Source organism: Rhipicephalus microplus, chromosome X, assembly GCF_043290135.1.
Source record: "Rhipicephalus microplus isolate Deutch F79 chromosome X, USDA_Rmic, whole genome shotgun sequence".
In the NCBI taxonomy this organism is placed as follows: Eukaryota; Metazoa; Arthropoda; class Arachnida; order Ixodida; family Ixodidae; genus Rhipicephalus; species Rhipicephalus microplus.
The window spans coordinates 10,137,020-10,158,296 of record NC_134710.1 but is presented as its reverse complement, the minus strand read 5'-3'; the positions used below and the strand labels follow the sequence as shown (position 1 = coordinate 10,158,296).

The 21,277-nt window shown below is 45.9% G+C and overlaps 1 protein-coding gene across 3 annotated transcripts in view; it reads right to left on the bottom strand.

Moving 5' to 3' along the window:
• The window catches only part of Tnks (tankyrase), a 246,530-nt gene extending 226,049 nt beyond the window's left edge, over positions 1-20,481 (bottom strand). For 2 of the 3 annotated variants that reach the window (XM_037426582.2, XM_075881808.1), the window contains exons 1-2: positions 19,918-20,481; positions 8,085-8,309 (exon numbers count right to left, since the gene is read on the bottom strand). In XM_037426582.2, coding sequence (XP_037282479.2) covers positions 8,085-8,309; positions 19,918-20,104 — 412 coding nt within the window. In that variant the 5' untranslated portion in view covers positions 20,105-20,481. The remainder of the gene's footprint in view (positions 1-8,084; positions 8,310-19,917) is intronic. The other variant, XM_075881807.1, reaches the window with a different exon arrangement.
• Between the last annotated feature and the right edge of the window lie 796 nt (positions 20,482-21,277).

The window sequence follows — 21,277 nt, the reverse complement described above, 5'->3', positions numbered from 1 at the left end:
AGCTTCTGGGTACAACAAGGCTAAGTCAGAGTCTGCCTATTATGTGACTAAAAGACAATAGTTAACGTGTAGAAGTTCTGCGGTCCTCCAGTGCATTATCAGACCACAGACCCTGAATGCGTCGTCTGCGGCCTTTTCTACTATCTGGATAAATAGGGACTGGTGTCACTTTTTCTTGGAGATGAAAATTCTGTAGTTATTCACAGCTTTATAGTAGAGCTCAGTCCCGCCCATGCTATTGTTACACCAGCTGAAAAGGATGAACAGTAGCACTAAGTTTTTTTTTTGTTTTTTTTTTTTTTGAGTGGATTGCCAATTCGTTACACAGCATAACTACACTGTGTCGTTTCTCAAGATAGCTAACTTGGCATTTACAAAACAAAACTGCTTTTGGCATTTACGAAACACTGTGTCGTTTCTCGGAATAGCTAACTTTGGCATTTACGAAACAAAACTGCTTTTGGCATTTACGAAACAAAACAGTTGTTTCCAGGTTCTAAACAAACTACACTTTCTACATTCCTTAAGTTCCAAGGTTTTTCTTATTGTTAGCGGAGAGCGTCCATTCGTAGCATCATCGTTCTCCTAAGTTCCTATGTTAATGTTAAGCTCACAAGCAACAATTAAAACATCAATGGGCTCTTGTGTATTTACAGATACAATTGTCTCAGCCTCGTGAGCCTCAGTGAACCGAAAAAAGGACAGTCTTCGAAAGAAAATAGCCGGTTCCATTTCTAAGGCACATGTATGCTTCGATGAAATTTCATTGTGCTGTGTAAAGTATACCCCCCCCCCCTTGATTACACTCCAGAGCAAAACTATGAACTCTATGCCCTTCTCGTGCTTTGCATGGGTTATTTGGTTCTTGCTGAAGCACAAGCAATCTGTTTTTTCAAGATGTAAATTGTAAAAGCTCAATTCAATTCAGAAAAAAATTGTACTGACCAAGTGCATTTGACAGGCTCTCATTTTTTTCTAGTTTAAAGACTCGTAGAACAGAAAAAAATACGACTGAGTCAACATGCCAAGTTAGGATTATCTTGCTGCAACCTTTGCTGCCCAAAATTCCAATGAGCAAGATCAAAACATTCGTTTGTGTATTTTCTACTCACGAAATAGAAAGTGTACTTTCCAAAGTACACTGAGCCTTAGTGGGTTAAAAGACATTTGCTCAGAAATGTTTATGATAGAATGATTCTGAATGCACTACTGTGTACAAGAGCAGTTACGAGGTTACAGTGGCTAACTCCTGCATTTGGAAAACTACTGCAGTAAAATTGTCATAAAAAGCGATCAAAATTCTGTTGATACCGATTTTCTAATCATGCATTGGGTGCACTGCATCTCGAAATGTGTTAAGCAACCAAGTACATACTTTATTGGCCCAATTCCACGTAGCTGTGCTTGTTTAGAACAGAAAGTTGGATAAGCTTGAACTGATCCCATGGTGCTAGTTAGAAGCACAAAATGCGTAAAGTACGCAAGAACTAGACAAGTGAAGCGCTCACATCAAACTAAAGTTTATTTACAGAAAACCGCCAGGTTTTATCGTGCATCAAAAAGCAAAAGCAACTGGAAAACACATCCGTGCACAACAATAAACTTACAATTGATGAACAACCATCAGCTGAAGGGTAAAAACCACAACAAGAACAAAAAACAGGAGCTACTCTTTGCGCATGAGAGTCCTGAAACAGGTGAAAACTGTGGTACCCTAGTTATCTATTTTTTCTGTTATCTTGCTGAGGTGCCAGAAAAGAATGATCGTTTTGTTAAATTTGGGTTTGCAGCCACATAATTGACAGCAACTCACTTCGAGCATTGCTGTCAAAAATGTGTGTGCAAGCCACATGAGTGCGTGGCCCACGCCCTGCAGCGACTGCCTACAGCTCCATCAACCAAAAGTCAAAGCACGTTGGGTTTTGGAGTCATCTATTGGCAAACAAAATAATGAATCATAAACAAGCACTGCTATATAACACTCCCGCTTTATCTGATAACGAGCAGTGCCACCAAAAGAGGATGCACTTTGTTCAGCCGTTGGTTGATAGCGCTGTGGGCAGCTGCCATCGAGCGCAAGCTACGAACTCATGTGTTCCCTTTCATCAAGGACGACGGTGTACTTCCAAGAAATGTGCAGACCTACTAGCACGAATTACCAGTCAACGAACTGGATGGTCTGCACATAAGGGGGTTTCAAAATAAAACTTCCAGCCATGCACTTCTTCCTTGAAGAGCAACACATCCACTACCCTGTGGCTGAAATTGACAGTGTCAACCAAAATGCAGTAATCTTCTGTGTATCTTATGAGCCACAGCACACATGCCCCTATTTACAGCTCTGTTTACCTTAGCCAAGAAAACGGGGCTCAAATAATTGCAGCTTTCCATATCCACCAAAACGCTCCCACGTGCATCAGTCAGCCATCTATTAACCTCCTATCGTAATTACTCGAATCTAACGCGCACCTTTTTTCCGGTTAAGCGAGTTCACAAATCGCATGCGCGTTAGTATCGAGTACGAAAAAAAAAATGAATATGGTCATTCTATTGCCATCGGCATATTTAAAATGGCCGCCCCCAACGTGCGTCGGCATGGCGCGTCGGCCATTTCTGCCTATGTGTTTCCCATGTGCGGCATTTCGTACGTGTGCTGAGGAGTTCGTCATCTTGTAGTACATTAGCATCGACGGCACGGAACGGCCGACTCCAAAAACTCGACGAGTGCACCTCGATGCCGCTTTTAAAAGGAGAGTCATCGCGTGTGCAGAAACGGGCGGAAATCGAGCTGCATCGCAATCGTTCAGAGTTCCCGAAATGTGCGTGCGGGACTGGCGGAAACAAAAGCAGAAGATTGTCGACAGCAAAGCTTCACGCAAAGGCTTCAGTGGACCACCAGGGCCGGTTTCCGCAAATTGAAGAGCTGCTCGGCGAGTATGTGCTTGAGTAGCGAGCGGCCCGTGACGACAGAACTGCTCTAAGTGCGGGCTATGCAGTTAGCCTTAGAAAAAGGTCTAATGCAGAGCCAGTTTAAAGCGAGCAGGTGCTGGCTAACTCACTTTATGAAGAGGAAAGGCTTTTCCCTCAGAAGGCGAACAGGCATATGCGAAAAGTTTCCGGAGTACGATGAAAAGCTTCACAGTTTTCAGAGGTTCGTCCTAAACTTGCGGCACAACAACGGCTACCTGCTTGGATGAATCAGGAACGCCGATCAGACGACTCGTTACTTTGACATGCCTGGCACCACAACCGTCGAGAAAAAAGGGACGAAGCAAGTTCGCGTGCTGACATCAGTCCACGGTTAAACTACAGTGACGGCAATTCTGTGTTACACGTCAGATTGGCACAAGCTTCCCCCGTACCATATTTAAATAGAAGACGCTCCCGAAAGGAGTCGTTTTTTCGAGTGGTGTGATCGTGCGGGCCAAGGAGAAAAATGGGTGCGCATTGCAATCGATGTCTTACTTTTTTTTCTTTTTTCGTCGTGGAAACCGGCTGCGCGTTACAATCGAGGGCGAGGTAGAATCGAGTAAATACGGTAAATAGTGAAGTGGCTTCAGCATTGGGAGGGAATAATCAGCAGCAACCATGCTGTGCATGTCTGGCATGACCTGATTTTTTCGCCACAGTTGTTTTCACCTCAGTTTAACGACTCATGTGCAGAAGGTAGGGGCTCTGTTTGTTCTTTTGTGGTTTTTTACCTAAGAGCCAATAATTGTTCACCCTTTGTTAATTCGCTGATGTGCACACATGCAGTTGCCTATTGCTTTGACTATTGGTGTACGATAAAACCTGGACTCTTTCTGCAAATGAAAGAAAGTTTGAAGGTTTGAAGTGAGTGCACGTCTTCTTTAGTTCATCTTGTCTATTTTGCGTGTTTTGCTCTTTCAAGTACCATCATGAATCAGTAAAAGCTCGCCCACCTTGCTGTTCTTCCAAACAAACATAGCTACTGTCCCTTTTAGAAAAACAAGTAGGGAACTGTTCTGTTTGCAATTGTGTCATGTAGTTGATTGCTTGACAACGCCTTTCAAGATACCACTAACGTGTGATAATCAAATAAATAACGACTGCATTTCGGCCGCTTTTTTTATTCTAATTATATAGCAGTAGTTTCCTTAGGTAAGCATCTCATGGGTTCATCTTAAAGCAGCTTTGTTACTGGGGGCAAGAAGTGAGGGAGCTGCCATCCAGGGGAAGCACATTGCTCACATAATTTGAAGCATAATGCACTCCTTGAAAATGCCATGTAGCACCCCATGTAATGCACTTCTGTAACTATTTCGAGACAAGTGAGGTGTTTAGTGAAAAGAACAACTTCAGGCAAAATGAAAGCACAGACTGGTTCACAGGTGCTACCTAATGATATCCAGCAGAACTATTCTTCAACCTAAGCCATACCAGAGTCCTTCAATGCTTTTCTGGTCACGAAACTCCGCCCGAAGGTTGATATAGGGACAAAATCTGTCGCTAGAGGCGCCACCCGTCGTATGGGGGCCACAAGCCGCCGCCACTGCTGGGCTTGTATGCGCACTGCGGCCGACGTTTCGACGCGATTATGTGCGTGCTGTTCTTCCTGTTACCTTTTTTTAAACGTCTCTGAACGCATCAATGCCACCAGATAAATAAGTTGAAACGGGATCCAGTGTCGACGACGAATGAGAGCTGTTTACTTTGGAACGCACGCGTAGTTTACTTGGAAGTGCGGGCCCACCTTATAAACAGCAGTGCATTAAAAGTGTTCTCACACCGCGCGATAACGCATTGTGTCAATAATTGTCTCATAGCCCAATTATATGCATACTTACGATGCCTCGAAGCGGTACTTGCGAGCTATAGCTCGCAAGTGGTGAAAGACTATGCTTATGCTCCATGCTCTTGATGCGAGCAGCTACTGCTTGATCTGCTCGACAACATGTTTGTATTTGCGCCAGGCCAAAGGGCGATTATGTTTATGCGGTAGGTGAGCTGTATATTCTGGTAGGGCCGATTATAGGGGGAGGAAGGTGAACGAAATGAAACACGACTGGTAGTACAGGAGCAATCACATTGGTTTATATCCGGCTCGCCTCTCGCGCGCTACTACCCAAGTATTCAAATGAACTGAATGGTTGAGCCAGAAGTTTTATTCCAGACCTTTAAATTGAGTTTATACTCAAATGCGCAGTTGTTTTGGACACACGTTTGTGAGCGCCGATCGCTTTTTTGACGCGGGGACTTTCGATGCCGAGGGCTTTCGCGACCGCTCTAAACGTGCCCAACATTTGATTGATCACTTCTTTCCACGCAGTTTACACGGGACACCCGCCGCTTGACGTTTCCTTGTGTTTACTGTTTAGGGCATTATTATTTACCGGCCGACAACCCATGATTTCTCCGGGAACGGAAGTACAGCAGCCTAATCTGGAAGTTCCTTTTGATGCCAGTGCTAGCCGCTTGGCCGCCTCTGCCACTACCGAGGTACCTCATCACACATTTGTTTTTATTTTTTGGGTGGGAAGGGGGAAGGGCGGTTATGATTTAAGGCATGCAGATATACAACACTATATCAACACTGGCAGATATACAACACTATATACAAATGGGAAGGCGTGGTCACATACACAGCCATTATGCTTAACACTGTGGCTTCCGTCCACCACTTGCAGGCCGTGAACGCGGTTTCGGCTTTGTCAGGTACGCCGGGAGCCCGTCAAAAATTCTTGGAACGGCGTTCGTGCGAAGCCTCGGTCTCTCTCGCTGAAGCGACACGACCACCCCTTTCACGATGTGCTCGTCGGTTCTCACAACGTCGCTAGCATCAAAATGCTTTTCGCACACCCAAACGTTCTTACTTTCGAAGCTGAAACCGCCAGCTTCCAACAGCGGTATAGCTCGCTTCCATTTCTCTCGAAATTCGGCGCTACTTGGGAAACAGGAGAGCGACGCCTTTCCTTTGTTGCTTCGGTATCCGGAGCTGCAACCCGTCACACAGCACGTCTTAGGCATTGTTCATTCGAATTTTCATGCCGTCCACCTTGAGCACGGTGCACTGGCACATGAAGTTCGCGTTTCGCTGGTGATAAAACCGCGAGCTGCCACCACACAACGCCGTCGGGATGCCGCCGCGGCCAGTGCGTTCCGCCGGGCGCAGCGGGGCGATGGCCCCCCTAGGACGGCTTGCGCCGCGTAGCGGCCGCTCTTGGCACCATATCAAGCTCTCCCATAGAGTGACGGAGAAGTTTCGTGACCAGAACGGTATTAAGGGACTGTGGCCATACGTAGAGATCATCATCAGCAGCAGCAGCCTGACTACGTCCAATGCAGGACAAAAGCCTCTCCCATGATCCACCTGTCAACTCGGTCCTGTGCTTGCTGCTGCCACTTTATACCCGCAAACTTCCTAATCTCAAATGCCCACCCAACTTTCGGTCTACCCCTAACCCTCTTGCCTTCTTTGGGAATCCAGTCAGTAACCCTTAACAACCAGTGGTGATCCTGCCTACGCAGTACATCCCCGGCGCAGGTCCACTTCTTCTTGATTTCAACTATGATATCCTTAACCCCGGTTTGTTCCCTGATCAACTCTGCTATGTTGTTGTCATTTAAGGTTACACCTATTATTTTACTTTTCATCGCTCACTGTGTTATCCTCAATTTAAGCTGAACCCTCTTTGTAAGTCTCCAGGTTTCTGCTCCGTAGACAAGTACCAGAAAGATGCAGCTGTTCTATACCTTCCTCTTGAGGGATAGTAATAATCTACCATTCATGATTTCAAAATGCTGGCCGAGTGCGCTCCACCCCATTCTTATTCTTCTAGTTACTTTAATCTCGTGGTTTGGCTCCGCCGTTATTACCTGTTTTAAGTAGACAGTCTTTTACAGCTTCAAGTGCAATATTACCTATCTCGAAGCGCTGTTCTGTTCCCAGGTAGTTCTACCTGGGAACAGAACAGCGCTTCGTTACTTTTGTTTCCTGCAGAATAATTTTAAGACCTACTTTTCTACTCTCGTTGTGTAGTTGAGTAATCGTGAGTTGCGATTCGTCCCCCGAGTTACTCAGCAATGCAATGTCATCGGCGAAGCGAAGGTTACTAAAGTACTCTCCACTACCTCTTATCCCAAACTCTTCCCATTCTAGGCCTCTGAAAATCTCCTGTAAGCATGCGGTAAATAGCATTGGGGAGATCGTGTCTCCATGCCTTACACCCTTCTTTATTGGGATTCCGTCACTTTATGAAGAACTATCGTGGCTGTGGATCCACTGTAGATTTCTTCCAGTATGTTTATCTATGCTTCATCGACGCCCTGATTCCGCAGTGTCTGCATGACTGCTGATATTTGTACTGAATCAAATGCCTTCTCGTAATCTATGAAGGCTATGTATAGTGGTTCGCTATATTCTGAGAATTTCTCTGTTACCTGATTGATAGTATGATTGTGGTCGATTGTTGAGTAACCTGTTCAAAATCCTGCTTGATCCTTTGGTTGATTGAATTCTAATGTCTAAATTCTGTTAGCAATTACCTTTGTAAATAGCTTGTACACGGCAAAGAGCAAGTTGATAGGCCTGTAATTTTTCCAAGTCCTTGTCATCTCCTTTCTTGTGTATTAATATGACGTTAGCATACTTCCAACATTCTGGTACTCTTCCCGTCAGGAGAAACTTCGTAAACAGGGTCGCTAGTTTTTCTAACACAATCTGTCCTCCATCTTTCAGCAGATCTGATGTTACCCGATCCTCACGAGCAGTTTAACCTCTTTGCATTCCCTTCAAGGCTTTTCTGACTACTTCTGTCATTACTGGTGCAATGTCATCTGGGTTACTGTTAGATTTTACATTATGGTCGTGGTTGTCCCGGCTACTGTTCAGATCTCTGTAAAACTCTTCTGCTATTTTAACTATTCTATCCATATTAGTAGCTACTTTGCCTTCCTTGTCCCTTAGTGCATACATCTGGTTTTTTCCTATTCCAAGTTTCCGCTTCACCGCTTGGGAAAGTGGTGAAGAGTAAGGATATAAGATGTAGGAATTTAAAAAATTTGTAAAATATTACGAGTCATAGTATCACATGAAAAGACAGCCAAGCTCAAGCAACCGATACCTATGCACACGTCAACTTTTCCTTTGATTGCTGCTTCATGCAGTGGAGTATAGTTCCAGTTGTCCCTTGCATTTGGATCAGCAGCGTGCTTCAGGAGAAGCTGCACTACTTCTGCATGGCCAAAGGAGCAGGCATTGTGTAAGGGAATCAGGCCACCATCGTCCTTGGCATGAACATTGGCCCCATTTTGTAGAAGGTGCTCAACCACATCTCGCCGCCCAAATCCTGTACACAAAACACACAGTTGCTACTGTTATGCATTGCTAAATAAACTCGCAACAAACATTCACCTGGCCAGCTATATCGAGAAATGCAGTCACTGGCCACTGTAACATCAATCACAAGTCCACAGAAAAGCTTCATTTTATTAAAACCTTTCTGTGCATCAGCTGAGTCCCACAAAGCAAACTTATCAGTACACTACTTTTGCCAACTCAACCTGTTTGCTTTTAAGTGTTATTTACCATACTTCATAACTCACATCCCAGAGTACACTAAAAAAGCAAGTTGTATTTATATTCAAGGACATGAATAATTATTTTGGGGCTCTTGTGAAGAGCTAGAAATATTCCAATTCATTGCAAATCTGACAAAGCCGATAATCTTGGCACTCATTACTTCACTATAGATGCTGGGCACACGAGGAGGGCGGCTGCCCCCTGCCCTCCTCGTGTGCCCAGCATCTAACTTTTTCAGCGATTATCGCTGTAGCAAGTAAACAGACTACTGGTTCAATAAAATTGTACTTTATGAAATAACATTCTTCGTACACTATGCGGTTATCAGCAGACATGGTAGACAAACAGAGTGACGTACAATGCTAGAGACTCGCACTGTCTCCAATGTATTCCCCTAAGACAACACCGATGATAAATAGAGGTTCTTTTTCTACACTATTAACGATACTTCTGGGCATAAAATAACCTCACTTAGCTAGCCCTATAAAGCCAACCTCTTCCAATGCTTCCATCTCGAGGTTTCTCTGTGCTGGGACGACATGATTTAACAAATTTCATTTTCCTTTTGAAGCGAAGTTCTATATAGCTAGGACTTTGCAAGTGGAAATACCCCTAGTCCTCTAGAAAGTAGTGCGAAAAAGAAAAAAAAGCTTACAGGCTACCGTATGCATACGCCTAAGATGACCCAAAGGCGAAAACCATATCGCTTTTGATGGCGATAGCAATTATAAGGACATACGCAACTGATTTTAGCCGTCGCTGTAACGTCCCAATCGATGTCGCGCCCCTCTCCACGCATAGTGTTTTACATGCCGATAGAAGCGCGCATGCGGGCTACAAAAATGGGTGAATCAGAGATAAGAAGAGCCCTGATTCCATGTACCCTCCGCTGCAAGGAGGGTACAAACGATAACACCACCTTGCGTGCCAGGCGTGCCATTAATTGGTATACCCAAGCAGAGAGGTACATGCCAACCGTCTTAGATGAGCATGAACGAATGCAAGAGGGGGGGGGGGGGGGGGGGGGCTAGAGCAGCAACTGTGCACTTTGTCTTTAAGGGTGTGATCGCTGGCACGCGCGCTATTTCAGTAGGCATTACAGATGGCTCGTATACCATCCAACGTGTTGTACTCTCAATGTGAATAGACTGCGAAAAGTGCTTCACTTCCTGGAACGGCCATATAGGGGGGGTATGCAAGGGTGCCACACTCGCGCAGTGCCGGAGGTCCATTTGTACGCACCGTTTGTGCTGTACGATCATAAGCGTGCAAGGCGCGTTTCGGTGGTTTCTAGTCACCCAAGTCACCGCATGGATATCAATCACAGCGCATGCAGCAAGTCTTTTGAGCATACGACGAGTGCGCGGTCCCTTGAAACGGCAACTCCACAACTTGTGCTCCTCACAGATGACGTCGAATTGCATCTTTGGGACCTGATATCATGTAACTCAACAGAACAATGCTTAAAAGAACTGTAGCCACTCGAAGTACAGATGCAGTTTTTTGTGTTGTCAGTTATCTAAACACGAAGCAGACGTTGATAGCACAGAATGTTTACGAGCACTCTCACGATGCCAGGAGGTAGCGAGCACCAGCGACTGCGCCCTTCAAGTGACAGCCTACTACACCCCAAAGCAAATTAATGTGAAGCAATGAATGCGGTACTGTGATGTTTATTTTTTAACAGTCAGCTATTGACCCTGGCACGAAAAATTTGAATTCGAACCCTAGTACTCAGAAGCTCAAAGGCGTACGGTCTTTTAGGGGCATTTACTGCAAGAGTGATTACAAACACCGATGTCCTGTCAGAAGGATTCATGAAGAAGCTCTTGTGAATGAAGATCCATAGATAAAGTAAATTTGAGTAAAAGTGTTGACCCGTTCCTACCGTTCACGTGTTCTGTGAATGCTAAGCACTGAAAATTATATCACGATGTTCAGAAATAGACATTCTGGCAGCATGCGTGCAGTTATTAGGGAAAACTGCGTTTGTTACGTCCAGTACGGCTCTTCAAACGAGGTATCAGCAGCGTTCCTGAAACATCCGCCGATAAATCACCACCGCAATTATATGCTACCGATTGCAATACACGTCATGAGCCCCTAGCTGATGAGAGCGCATTTTGCCGTTGAGCAGACTTGAACAACAGAAGTTGCGTCGGCACCAAGCAGAACATGGCATTCAGCTGAATAACTCTAGGTACCTAGTTGCGACTTCGGTGGCCCCGAGAAAAGGCTGAACACGTTTTGACGCGCCGATGTGGCTATTGCCGGAGATACGTTCAGGAATCTGACTTTGGCGCAGTTTGGAGCAATTCCCATTGATATTATCAGGATAGCGCAGCAAATGATGTTATGGGGAGAATAACTTTACAAAACCCAGAATAAACTCAGTGGTGGACAAGATGGCACCCCAGTTGGCTCGAAGAGTCTGTCCACATCGTCTTCCTCCCTGTCCTCTTCGTCGTTCTCGTCCGCCTGTTACACGATTTTCCCGGCGGCTTGAGCACCGACCTGGTGCTAATTAGGAGGCACTGGAGTGATATGGCTTGAGTCCCGTAACATGTACTATGTAAATGTGAGGGTGAATGATGACGGGGTCCGTAGGGGTGATTTCGTAGGTGACGTAAGTTACTTGGCGTAAAATGCGGTAGAGACCTGAATATCGTGGGAGTAACTTCTCCGAAAGTCCAACGTAGCGAGAGGAGGACCAAAGGAGAACAAGATTGCCACGTGTGAAGTGAACGTCACGATGGCGGGCGTCCCATACGCTCTTCCGATTGTCCTGGGAGTACAGTAGTCGTCATCGAGCAACTTGGTAGCGCAAGGTCACGGCTGAACAACAGAAAAAAAGGAGAGAACCCAGTGGTGTGTCTAGAGGAATTGTACGCAAATGTTACAAATGGCAACGTAGTGTTCCAGTCGTGGTGATCGGTGGAGACATACATGGAGAACATGTGAATGAGAGTGTGATTGAGGGGCTCCATTAGACCATTTGTTTGTGGATGGTAAGCAGTCGAAAGTTTGTGTTTAGTGGCGCAGGAGTGGAGGAGGTCATCAACCGCTTTGAAAAGGATGTAGCTATTTCGGTCGGTAAGAAGTTGTCGAGAAGCGCCGTGGTGTAGGATGACATCCTCTAAAGAGAAATCGGCCACATCAGTTGCACTGCTGGTTGGAAGGACCCGTGTGATTGCGTATCAGGTAGCATAATCCGTTGCTACTGCAATCCACCGATTACTCGCGCTGACGTAGCAAAAGGGCCAAGCAGGTCCACGCCAACACCGTAGAATGGGTCTCGTAGGATGTCCAGTGGCTGAAGACGTCCGGCAGGAGGGGCATTTGGTTTTTTTCCGTCGTTGACAAGGGTCGCAGGCTGCAACATAACGACAGACATCGCGGTACATGCCAGGCCAGAAGAAGCGCCAGCGAACTCTGTTGTAGGTCTCCAGCTGTTGTCCTTCTTGACAAGTACAACAGGGGACGCCCAGGGACTGCAGGAGGGCTCAATGATATTCCGAAAAAGCATTTTGTCGACCTTTTGTTGGATGATGCGCCGCTCAGCATGGGAGACGCGGTAGGATCTCCAATGAATGGGACTCATATCACTGTATCAATCCGGTGCTTAACAACGAACGTCTTGCCAAGGGAGCGGTCACCAAGGTCGAAGATGTCCCTAAAAGATGCAAGAAGAGAACACAGGTCATTAGCTTGTTCTTTCAGTAAGTCGGGTGCAATCACGTTTGTTGCAATCACCTTTGTTAAGACACTTTGGTCTGATAGAGGAGTAGGCGAAGTTTTCTCGGCACTCGGGATGCTATCATAACAGAGTGCAAATATGGCCCTCTGCCGCTGGCATGATTTCAGCGAGAGATATACCACGAGGGAGGACTTGTGTAAATAGGCCAAAATTCACTAGCGGTATACTGCATGCATTGGCCGTTATAGTGACGACGGTGTGAGGAAATGCAACGTTGTGTGAAAGCAGGACGTCAACGTTGGGGGACACAGTAAAAACACTAGGAAGATTTAGTGCTGGGTACGCATTCTCTTGGGGCCTTGCGGGCTTGGGAGCGCGCGGCGTTGCGTGCCTAACCCATACCCAACCGGAATGCCTTTTAGTTGGCGCCACGGTGGCACGCACGCAAACGCAAGCCGCACGAAGTTCACACGCGCTCGCAGAGCCATAGCGTCTTGTCGCATAAGTATTATTTAAGTCTTTTTATGATTTAAAATGTTAAATTAAGCATACATAGTGATCAGGACACTTTTTTTATTGTGTACAGTAATCTGGTATACGCAAAAAAGTGAAATACAAAGTTATTGTAACGACAGTGTCAACATCTTGTGACACTTCGTGCAACCGCAGTCATGAACATGTTAGCTTACGCGTAATGTTTTTGAGGTGAAAATGAATAAAAAGGTTACTCATTTGTAGTACTGTCGCTGCACAGTTTTTGCACCAGATGTACAATGTACAATGTTTCTGCAATAACAAAGTTGTGGTTGTCTATTTCACTATGGTCGCACTAGATGGCGCCACCTATTCAGCTGGTCGGGAGCTGGCATATGCCTTTTAGTTTCTATGTTCCAGGCCATTCTAGCTTTGGAAATTTGGCTGAAACCGTGTAATCGCTATAAGTGCTCGTACTTTGGCTTATTTTAACTAGACGGCTAGAGTATCCGCAGTGCGGATACCGTGAGTTCTTGCGAAGGTGGACCGCGCGGACGCATGGCCCCATCGCCCCAGCGATCTTGCGACGCATCTGTTTGGGGTTTCACGCATGCGCAATATCGCCGCCCCAACGTCCTGCGTACGCAAGCCGCTTGGGTACCCAGCACTAAAACTCCCTACTGTCTGGGGTCTGGACAGGTAGAACAGGCGAGATGCCTATGTAAGCAACTATTTGTGGAGCGAGATGCAGGTGTTCTGTGGAACAGAGCCAACTTGGAGGGCAACTTGGAGGATCAACAACAGTAGGTAGAGCGAGTTGCATCATACCGGCAGAACAGTCTATCAAGACCGAATGTTCAGACAAAAAGTCATGGTCCAAAATTATGTCATGCGGGCAATGTTCTAAAACATAAAACAGAACTGATGTGTGATGTTCGGCCATGCTGACGCGAGCTGAGCAAAAAGCAGTCTCGGTGACTGTTCCACCATCGGCAGTTCAGACCACAGACGTTGGGCCAGGAGTAAGGACTTTATTCAGCCGTGTTCTAAGGTCAGTGTTCATGATAGACACGTGTGCGTCAGTGTCAACGAGGGCCGTAGTTAGTACACCATCGACGTGAACATTGATAAGGTTCTGATATCCAGGCAAGGTCAGTAGAGGATTTAACAACGGGTTGGTATTGCAGCATCACCTCCAAGAGCTGCTACCGTCAGTTTTCCAGAGGTGAGCGCCGGAAGGAGCTTGGGAACGGCGATCGGCAAGATGGAGGCGAGCGGAAGAAACAGCGTTGCTGTTACGAGAAGCAGCTGGATCGAGGGGGCGAGGAACTGCCAGGCGTTAGTGGCTGTGTTTGCTGTGACAAGCGAGAATTCCAGGCAGGTGGGCGATGGGGTGGAGGGTGAGGCTACGGAGCAGAGTTGAACCAATCAAGGCAGTGGCACGAAATGTGGCCTATACGACCGCAATTGAAGCATATCGGCCGGTCGTCTGGGGTTCGCCATTTTGCCTGGTTGCCGTAACGTGGGCTTGCAGAAAAACGTCGGTTGGGCGGAACAGCCACGCGTAGATTTGATGGGGCATAGTCTGGACAATAAATGGAGCAGACTTTTAAGCCGGCGCTGGCGAATTCTTGCCTCCCGACAGTTTGGATGAGGGAGATGGTGGCGTGATAGCTGTCTGAGTTGGGGGAGGCTGAAGCGAGTGTAGCCGCGGCTTCGACTTCCCAACGGACAATACGGACGACATCGCCGGGACTTTCCGTAGAGGGTAGGCAAGAGTCTTTGCATGTGGATGTTGCAGTCGTGTTTGGAAGCCGGGAAAACTGGTGGAGAACACGGTGGCTCTTGGCTTCTTCAAAGTGCCGGCATTCAGAAATAATGTCCTGGACTGTAGATGAATTCTTGAACACAAGAAGGTGAAAGGCGTCATCTGCTATGCCCTCAATAACATAGCCAACCTTATCGGCTTCGGACATCTGCAAGTCCACCTCGCGGCACAAAGCGAGCACGTCCTGAATGTACGTGAGGTAGGATTCGGTGCACGTCTGAACCCAACGTGCGAGCTCGTTTTTGGCGGCGTGTTGACCTACCACAGGCCTGCCAAATAGCTCCCAGAGCTTTTGCTTGCGTAACTCCTAGCTGGTCAGCTCTTCCTTGTACGTTTCGTACCAGACCTTTGCGGTGCCTCTGAGATAGAAAATGAGGTTGGCCAGCACGAGCGTTGGGTCCCATCACATACGACACCCACTCGCCCGTATGACTTCGGCAGGCTTATACGTCAAAACCATCGATGCCGGAAAAGGTACCTGGATCTCTTGGGAGCTCCAAGATGAGGGTTGATGGGCCAGTTGGAGAAGGCACGGAAGTGATTGGAGAAAGCACGGTAGTTGGGGAATGGTCAGCATTATTGACTTCAGTCGCCATGGGGTAGACCACTAGGCGCCCGCTACGAAGCTCCGTCTTGCTTGAAGCGAGTACCCCGCACCTTCCACCAGTGATGTTACGGGGAGAATAACTTTACAAAACACAGAATGAATTCAGTGATGAACAAGATGGCGCCCCAGTTCGCACGCAGAGTCTCTCCACATCGTTTTCCTCCCTGTCCTCTTTGTCATTTTCATCCGCCCGTTACAATATGATTTGGCACAGTTGGCGCAAGAGTTGAATCAATGCGTTCCTAACCCACAATCTGAATCAAGGTATCAATCTATGGGTCAAACTGGCACAAGAAAAAGGTGGCCCACAACAGCAGTTGAGGTATACCAGCCATACTAGAGAGCAGGACAGTAAGCTGGCATTCTGGCCCCACATTCCACTATACACTAGAGTTTCACTTCGTGGTGTGTAAGTATTTTAAAGCACTACATATTGATCATGGCAGCAGGCTAGGTTGCCAATGAATCAATTCTAGAGACAAGATCATTAAATTGGCAATATTTTTTTATATGTCAACACCTCCCATAGTAGGACAGTTTCAGATTTACTTCAATATAAAAAAGGTTCTACTTTCAATGCACAATTTATGTGGCTTGCCTGATTACCTCAGCAAATAGTCACAGATACTGTGTAATTGTGGTGTTCAAGCTGTTTCAGAATAGCACTCATTCCTTATAAACAATGCAAGTTGATAACTATCTAACTGCTACCAATTGTTTCAGATGCCTTTTGAACCACTGAATTACAATTTACATATGGTAAATTGTAATTCAGTGGTCTGCTACTAAAACGCCCGTTTCATAACTAGCGTGCTGCCAGCCGCGCAGTGTAAGTGCCCGTCAGGAGTCTTGCTATTGCGCGGCAAGGACGTGGCAGCACTGTCGTGGGCGAGCAATTCGAAGGAATGGCGAGAATATGCAAGACGCATTTCTATTTTTAATATTAGATGCAAAATGCAGATTTCAATTAATCATTTAAGCTTTACAGGAGCAAACATAAACATAAACCACACGAAAGACATTCGAACTGACAGCGTTATAGTGCTTGAAATCTCCGTTAACATGCTGCACAGCCCTCATTCTTCAGCAGAAGAAAAAGTGAGAAGAATTTCACGGAGCACAAGACAAACAAGTGATCACAGCAGTGCTATACAAGAAAAGAAACAGCAGTGTTGTCCTTTCTTTCGTCTTGTTTTCTGTCAAATGTTTTAGGCTGTTTCTGCTTTTGTAGCAGCCATGAACCAGCTAACCCAGGTTTCAACCCAAGGAAACCTTATCCTTGAGTGCAGCGATATATAAGTTGGAATTCACTCAAGTTATTCTCACACGCCGAGCATGGCCTGCCAGGACAGCGTGGCCATGCTTGGGCGAAGGAGCATTTCAGTAGCAGACAACGCTTGGCATGTGCCACCTCTACATCGTTCTGAGCATGTACTTTGTTTTTGCTGCTTGCGCTGCATGGGGCTGCGCGGACCGAGAGCTAGGCGCTCGCATGCTCACACGAACCAGCACAAGTACATCACGCCGAAGAGTCACAAAACGGCCACTTGCCACCGGCACGGACTGATGGCAAGTTATCTTTTCATCCACTTTTTTATTTCTTCAAATTTGGACTATAATTACTTCTAATAACATCCAGTCATGGGCACGTTAGGGGTAAAAAGTAGCAGTGTCACAGTTACATTTACCCAAGTCAAGAATGTAATTCTGTTAAACACAGTTACTGAGTTTGCAAATGTAGCTTGTTACAGTTAGTCACCATAAAAAGTAACTTATTTGTTACCGTACAAAGCAAAGCATGGATTACAAGTGAAGTGAAAGAATTAGTTTAATAAAGACGTATGAAAAGGTATGGTAAGTGCATAACGAGTGAAGATGGAGACCATTAACCATTTATGTTCATTCCCTATGTTCCCCAAGGTGTACCAGACCTGTTTAAAAAATTTGTATCCACATAGCATACATACCACTGGGACACGTGTTCATGAAATCCTAAGAACACACACCTACGCATTATCAGTGCAAGATCATCTCCAAGTAAAACATGAGGATTGCACAGCAACATAATTACATCAGTGAAATGGGCAGCAAACATCAGGTAAAGACCACAAAAGTAAAGCTTGCTAATGTCAACTATATGCAACACACTCTTGGATGGCAGGAGCGTAGCCAAAAATTTTTTTTGAGGTTGGGGGGGAAGGGGGTTCAACTATACCTAACGTATGTTTGTGTGTGTGTTTGTATGTGTACATGTATATAAATGCCAGCAAAACAGAAAAATTTCTGGCAGCTTTTGAACATTCTTTGCTACACCTATGTTAAACAAAGCTTGTTAAACACAGGCATCTTTGATTTAAACAATGCGACGATGCTGTCTCGCCCCTTGTCACACATGACCACAACAAATGGGCTCGGCTGTGCACAGAAACAGCTGCTGCATATTTTTTCAGCACTTCTCTTTGAACCGGTGGCTCACACTGGTGTAATTCTAGCACTGTAGAGTCCGGCGTAGGTGTGTCCCATCTACAGCAGCTTACAATACTCAAATCACCAAATGGCCGTGTATATGTGCATTCGGTTACATGACTGCATATGTCATTATTTGTTGAGAGAAGAATGAGCAATTTCTAGCTGGCTTTGAAATTTCATTGTAAAATCCATCCCACGTGCTGCACTACAATGTTTCGCTCACAAGTTCATAGATGCCTAGACTACCAATCAGCAGCATTTTCTGTCAATGTTCTAAAACTGTAACACGGCCCCTTCAAGTTCCCGAACTACTTTTTTTAAGAGAGCTGCCACTTGTTCAAATTTACCTTACCAGTTAATGTGGCACACATGGTACCTAGCATGCTAAATTTAACCATTGCTTTAACCCTATAACATATAACTATTTATAAATAAGAGATTTGTTAAGTCATGCATTAAATATTTTCTCCATTATAGACAGCAATATTATTCACCTATATTACACTGAACGAGCTATGGCGGCGAGAGTACCATATTGCAGTTGAACGAGTTCTGGAAAACGCATTGGGTCACGAATAGCATTACGCAAATGAAGTTACGTTTTTCGATGTGGCACCATGCCAATGGTATTAAATCTTAAGGCATTAGAAATTTAATGCAATTTTCATTGCCCATGTCACCCAATAGTTCCACCAACAACACCATAGTACCAAAAAGGTTTGCACAATGTTTAATGTCCTATCCGAGAGGCTCAACAGGAATGCTGCTTATAGTATGTACGGTCCACAACAAAAGTTTATGGACCACTCAAGCATGTGGCCAAAAGCTTCATCGCAGCAGTTCACTACATCTGTGGCGATCAACAAATGCGCCACGCCCAAGATGCATCCCTTCCTTACTTGATGGCCTGACTATTTTTTCACTGGGCACAGATATTTTCCACTTTTCACAACGAACCACTCTTTCACAGTCGTCACCAGATGCTTCTGTTTCGAGAGCAATCTATCGGCAAAACTGCTACGAGTCGAAAATCTTTGTCACAAACCGATATCTTCCCTGTGGCAGAATGTTCGAAACATGCCATTATGGCTTGGATTCTGCTGTGAAAATAGAAGCATGACGCTGATGCCACAGGTAAGCACTTTGCACGAAGAACTAACAATACACTGCGCTGCAGTAGAAAATTGATGTACAAGGGCACAACAAGACAGGTTTCTGGCCCAGCGATGCGGTTGACAATAGGTGGTGCACTGCTAAGTAGCACAGACAGGCAGTTTAGAACGCCCTTGCCTGATCTGTGAACTTTTGTGGCCAACTGTGCAAAGCCCTGATAAGTCTCTCCATTATCATAGCTCCTCGACCATCGCAGTGCAACAACTGAGCAGCTCCCTACATCCTCACAACATGCCTTCACCTGGGCAGCTTTTTGTTGTTGTTTTTTGTGCTTCTTTGCCCTTCGGTGGCCTATTGCAGACACTTGTAGAGCCCCTTGACTGGCCTAGCACACCACCAAGAGGGTTCAGACGCTTGTGCAATGCTGCTACATGTGCTAGTGCTAATCCGGAATATCCACGGCACGAATGTCGCCATTGAAAAGGCGTCAAACCGTACGACCACCTAGCCCTTCGTTAATGAATCCCGTCAAAACGAGCACCACATTAACTTCCGTTCTGAAAGAGTACAACACAGCGCAAATGCACGGATGTTACACGAAACTGTTTCTTTTTTTTTTTTTTTGTACGAGTGTTAACGCTGTGTTACACCGTGAACATTCAAAACGGATGATTTGCAGTCCGCACTAACTTTTCTGAACAACGCACAAGAAAGCCGCCAATGTCGGTCGCTTTCTAGCGCTCTGCTTGCTCTTAATGAAGCCGAACGGCAAAATAAAACAATGCACGCGTTCGTTTCACATCATGAAACCTAGCATTCTCAAACAGTACAGTGGACATAAAACGTCATCTCTAACCACGAGGGCAAGCTGAAATAAAGAAACGTCCGATGTGAAATTTTCGATCAACAGCACTGAATATGAAGCACAATGCAGTGTAAAGCGTCAATTTGCAGTAACATAAGCGGGATCAAGTTAATTCAGCTGTCCATGAAGTATGATACAGAAAATTAACTAGAACTTGTCACTAGCGAAATGCCAATGCTCACTGCAGATTTTGCAGCTATCGAAACGCGTAAATGCAAGTGAAAGGCACTTCAAAACGACCGTGCAGCCATGTATCACTTTGCAGTGACCATAACTACTCGTGCGACAGGTGTTCTGGCAAGCAGCAGATCATTAGGCCTACCTGCAGCGAAGTGAAGAGGGGTCGACTTCCTTCCAGTCGTATCCCGCGAGTTGACATTGTGTGGCGTTACCAGCTTCTTCACACGGGTCACATCACCGTTTCGGCAGCCTTCGAACAGCTCACGACCCGCGTCCGCTGTCGCTGCATCGAGAGATATTGGTAGATGGGCCCTTCGGGTCGCCATCATCCATTATTGGGTGTCCGGTCACCGAAGGGTGGACAGGTTTCGTTTTCAAATTGAGCGACACCTGGTTGCCTGTTTTCTCAGTAGATGCCTTAAAGGAGCACTGCCATCAAGACTCATGCCAAAAGTTTTGCGTCAGCGAGTATCTATAGACCCCGTAGCAGCGATTCGCGACCTAAAAGGCAACTGAGGGATGAATATCTATTACTTTTACTGATTTATTGTCCTGGTATCTAGCGCTATTGAAAACAGCTGGCGATCCTGTCATTTCCAGCGCTTGGAGCACCAGCACTGGCGCTACCTCGCGGTCACTTCCAGATCACGCCACAGCCGACCACTTCTCCACAGAAAAGCGTGACGTCAGGCTCAGCTGCTCCGCAGACATTTCGTCTGCTAAGCGAAAACATTTAGTCATGCCTTGTCACCTGCATTGCTGTCGTTGCCGTACGAAGTGTCGACTCGGGTTCTATACGATAGTCCGGAGCTTGGAATCCCCGCGATTCGCGAATTATTTTTGCTTCGATCGACCTTTTACAGAACAGTGATTCCGAAATTAACGCCATTCCAAGCAGCACTGCAGAGGTGCCAGAGGATGCACGCTTCAGCAATGTTCGCTCGTGCGTCTCAGTTAGCTATATTGATGTGTTTTAGCACGCAAAGCACTCAGGTATACTGAGAGGGTTCAATGCAATACAGTTATCGCGAATTAGCGTCAGCGGAGATATAAAATACGTTTCCTGTTTGCCAGGTTCTTTTTTTTTTTTAGGGGCGAAGCTCCTTAGGGCGTGGGCTGTGCGTCCCCTGTAGCCTGTATGTAGCCACCTCTAGTTTAGTTCTTGCAGTGTTCACTAGATGGCGGTACCATCCCCTGTATGTAGTCACCTCTAGTTTAGTTCTTGCAGTGTTCACTAGATGGTGGTACTTGTAGCTGATGATGAAAAGATGCAAGATGTTATAAACTAGAAAGCGGTACTTGTAGTTGATGAAAGACGCGAGATCTCATAAAATAGGAATGATGTCACATATGGCGCGTGTCATTGGTTGAAGGCAATCGTTCGATTTAGTGCGGCGACGTACGCTAGGGAAGCGTTGTAATAAAATCTGTCTGTTCTCACTCAGTGTATAGAAATATCTAAAATAGAGAATAGGCCCTTGTACGTGGCTTTTCTAGACATC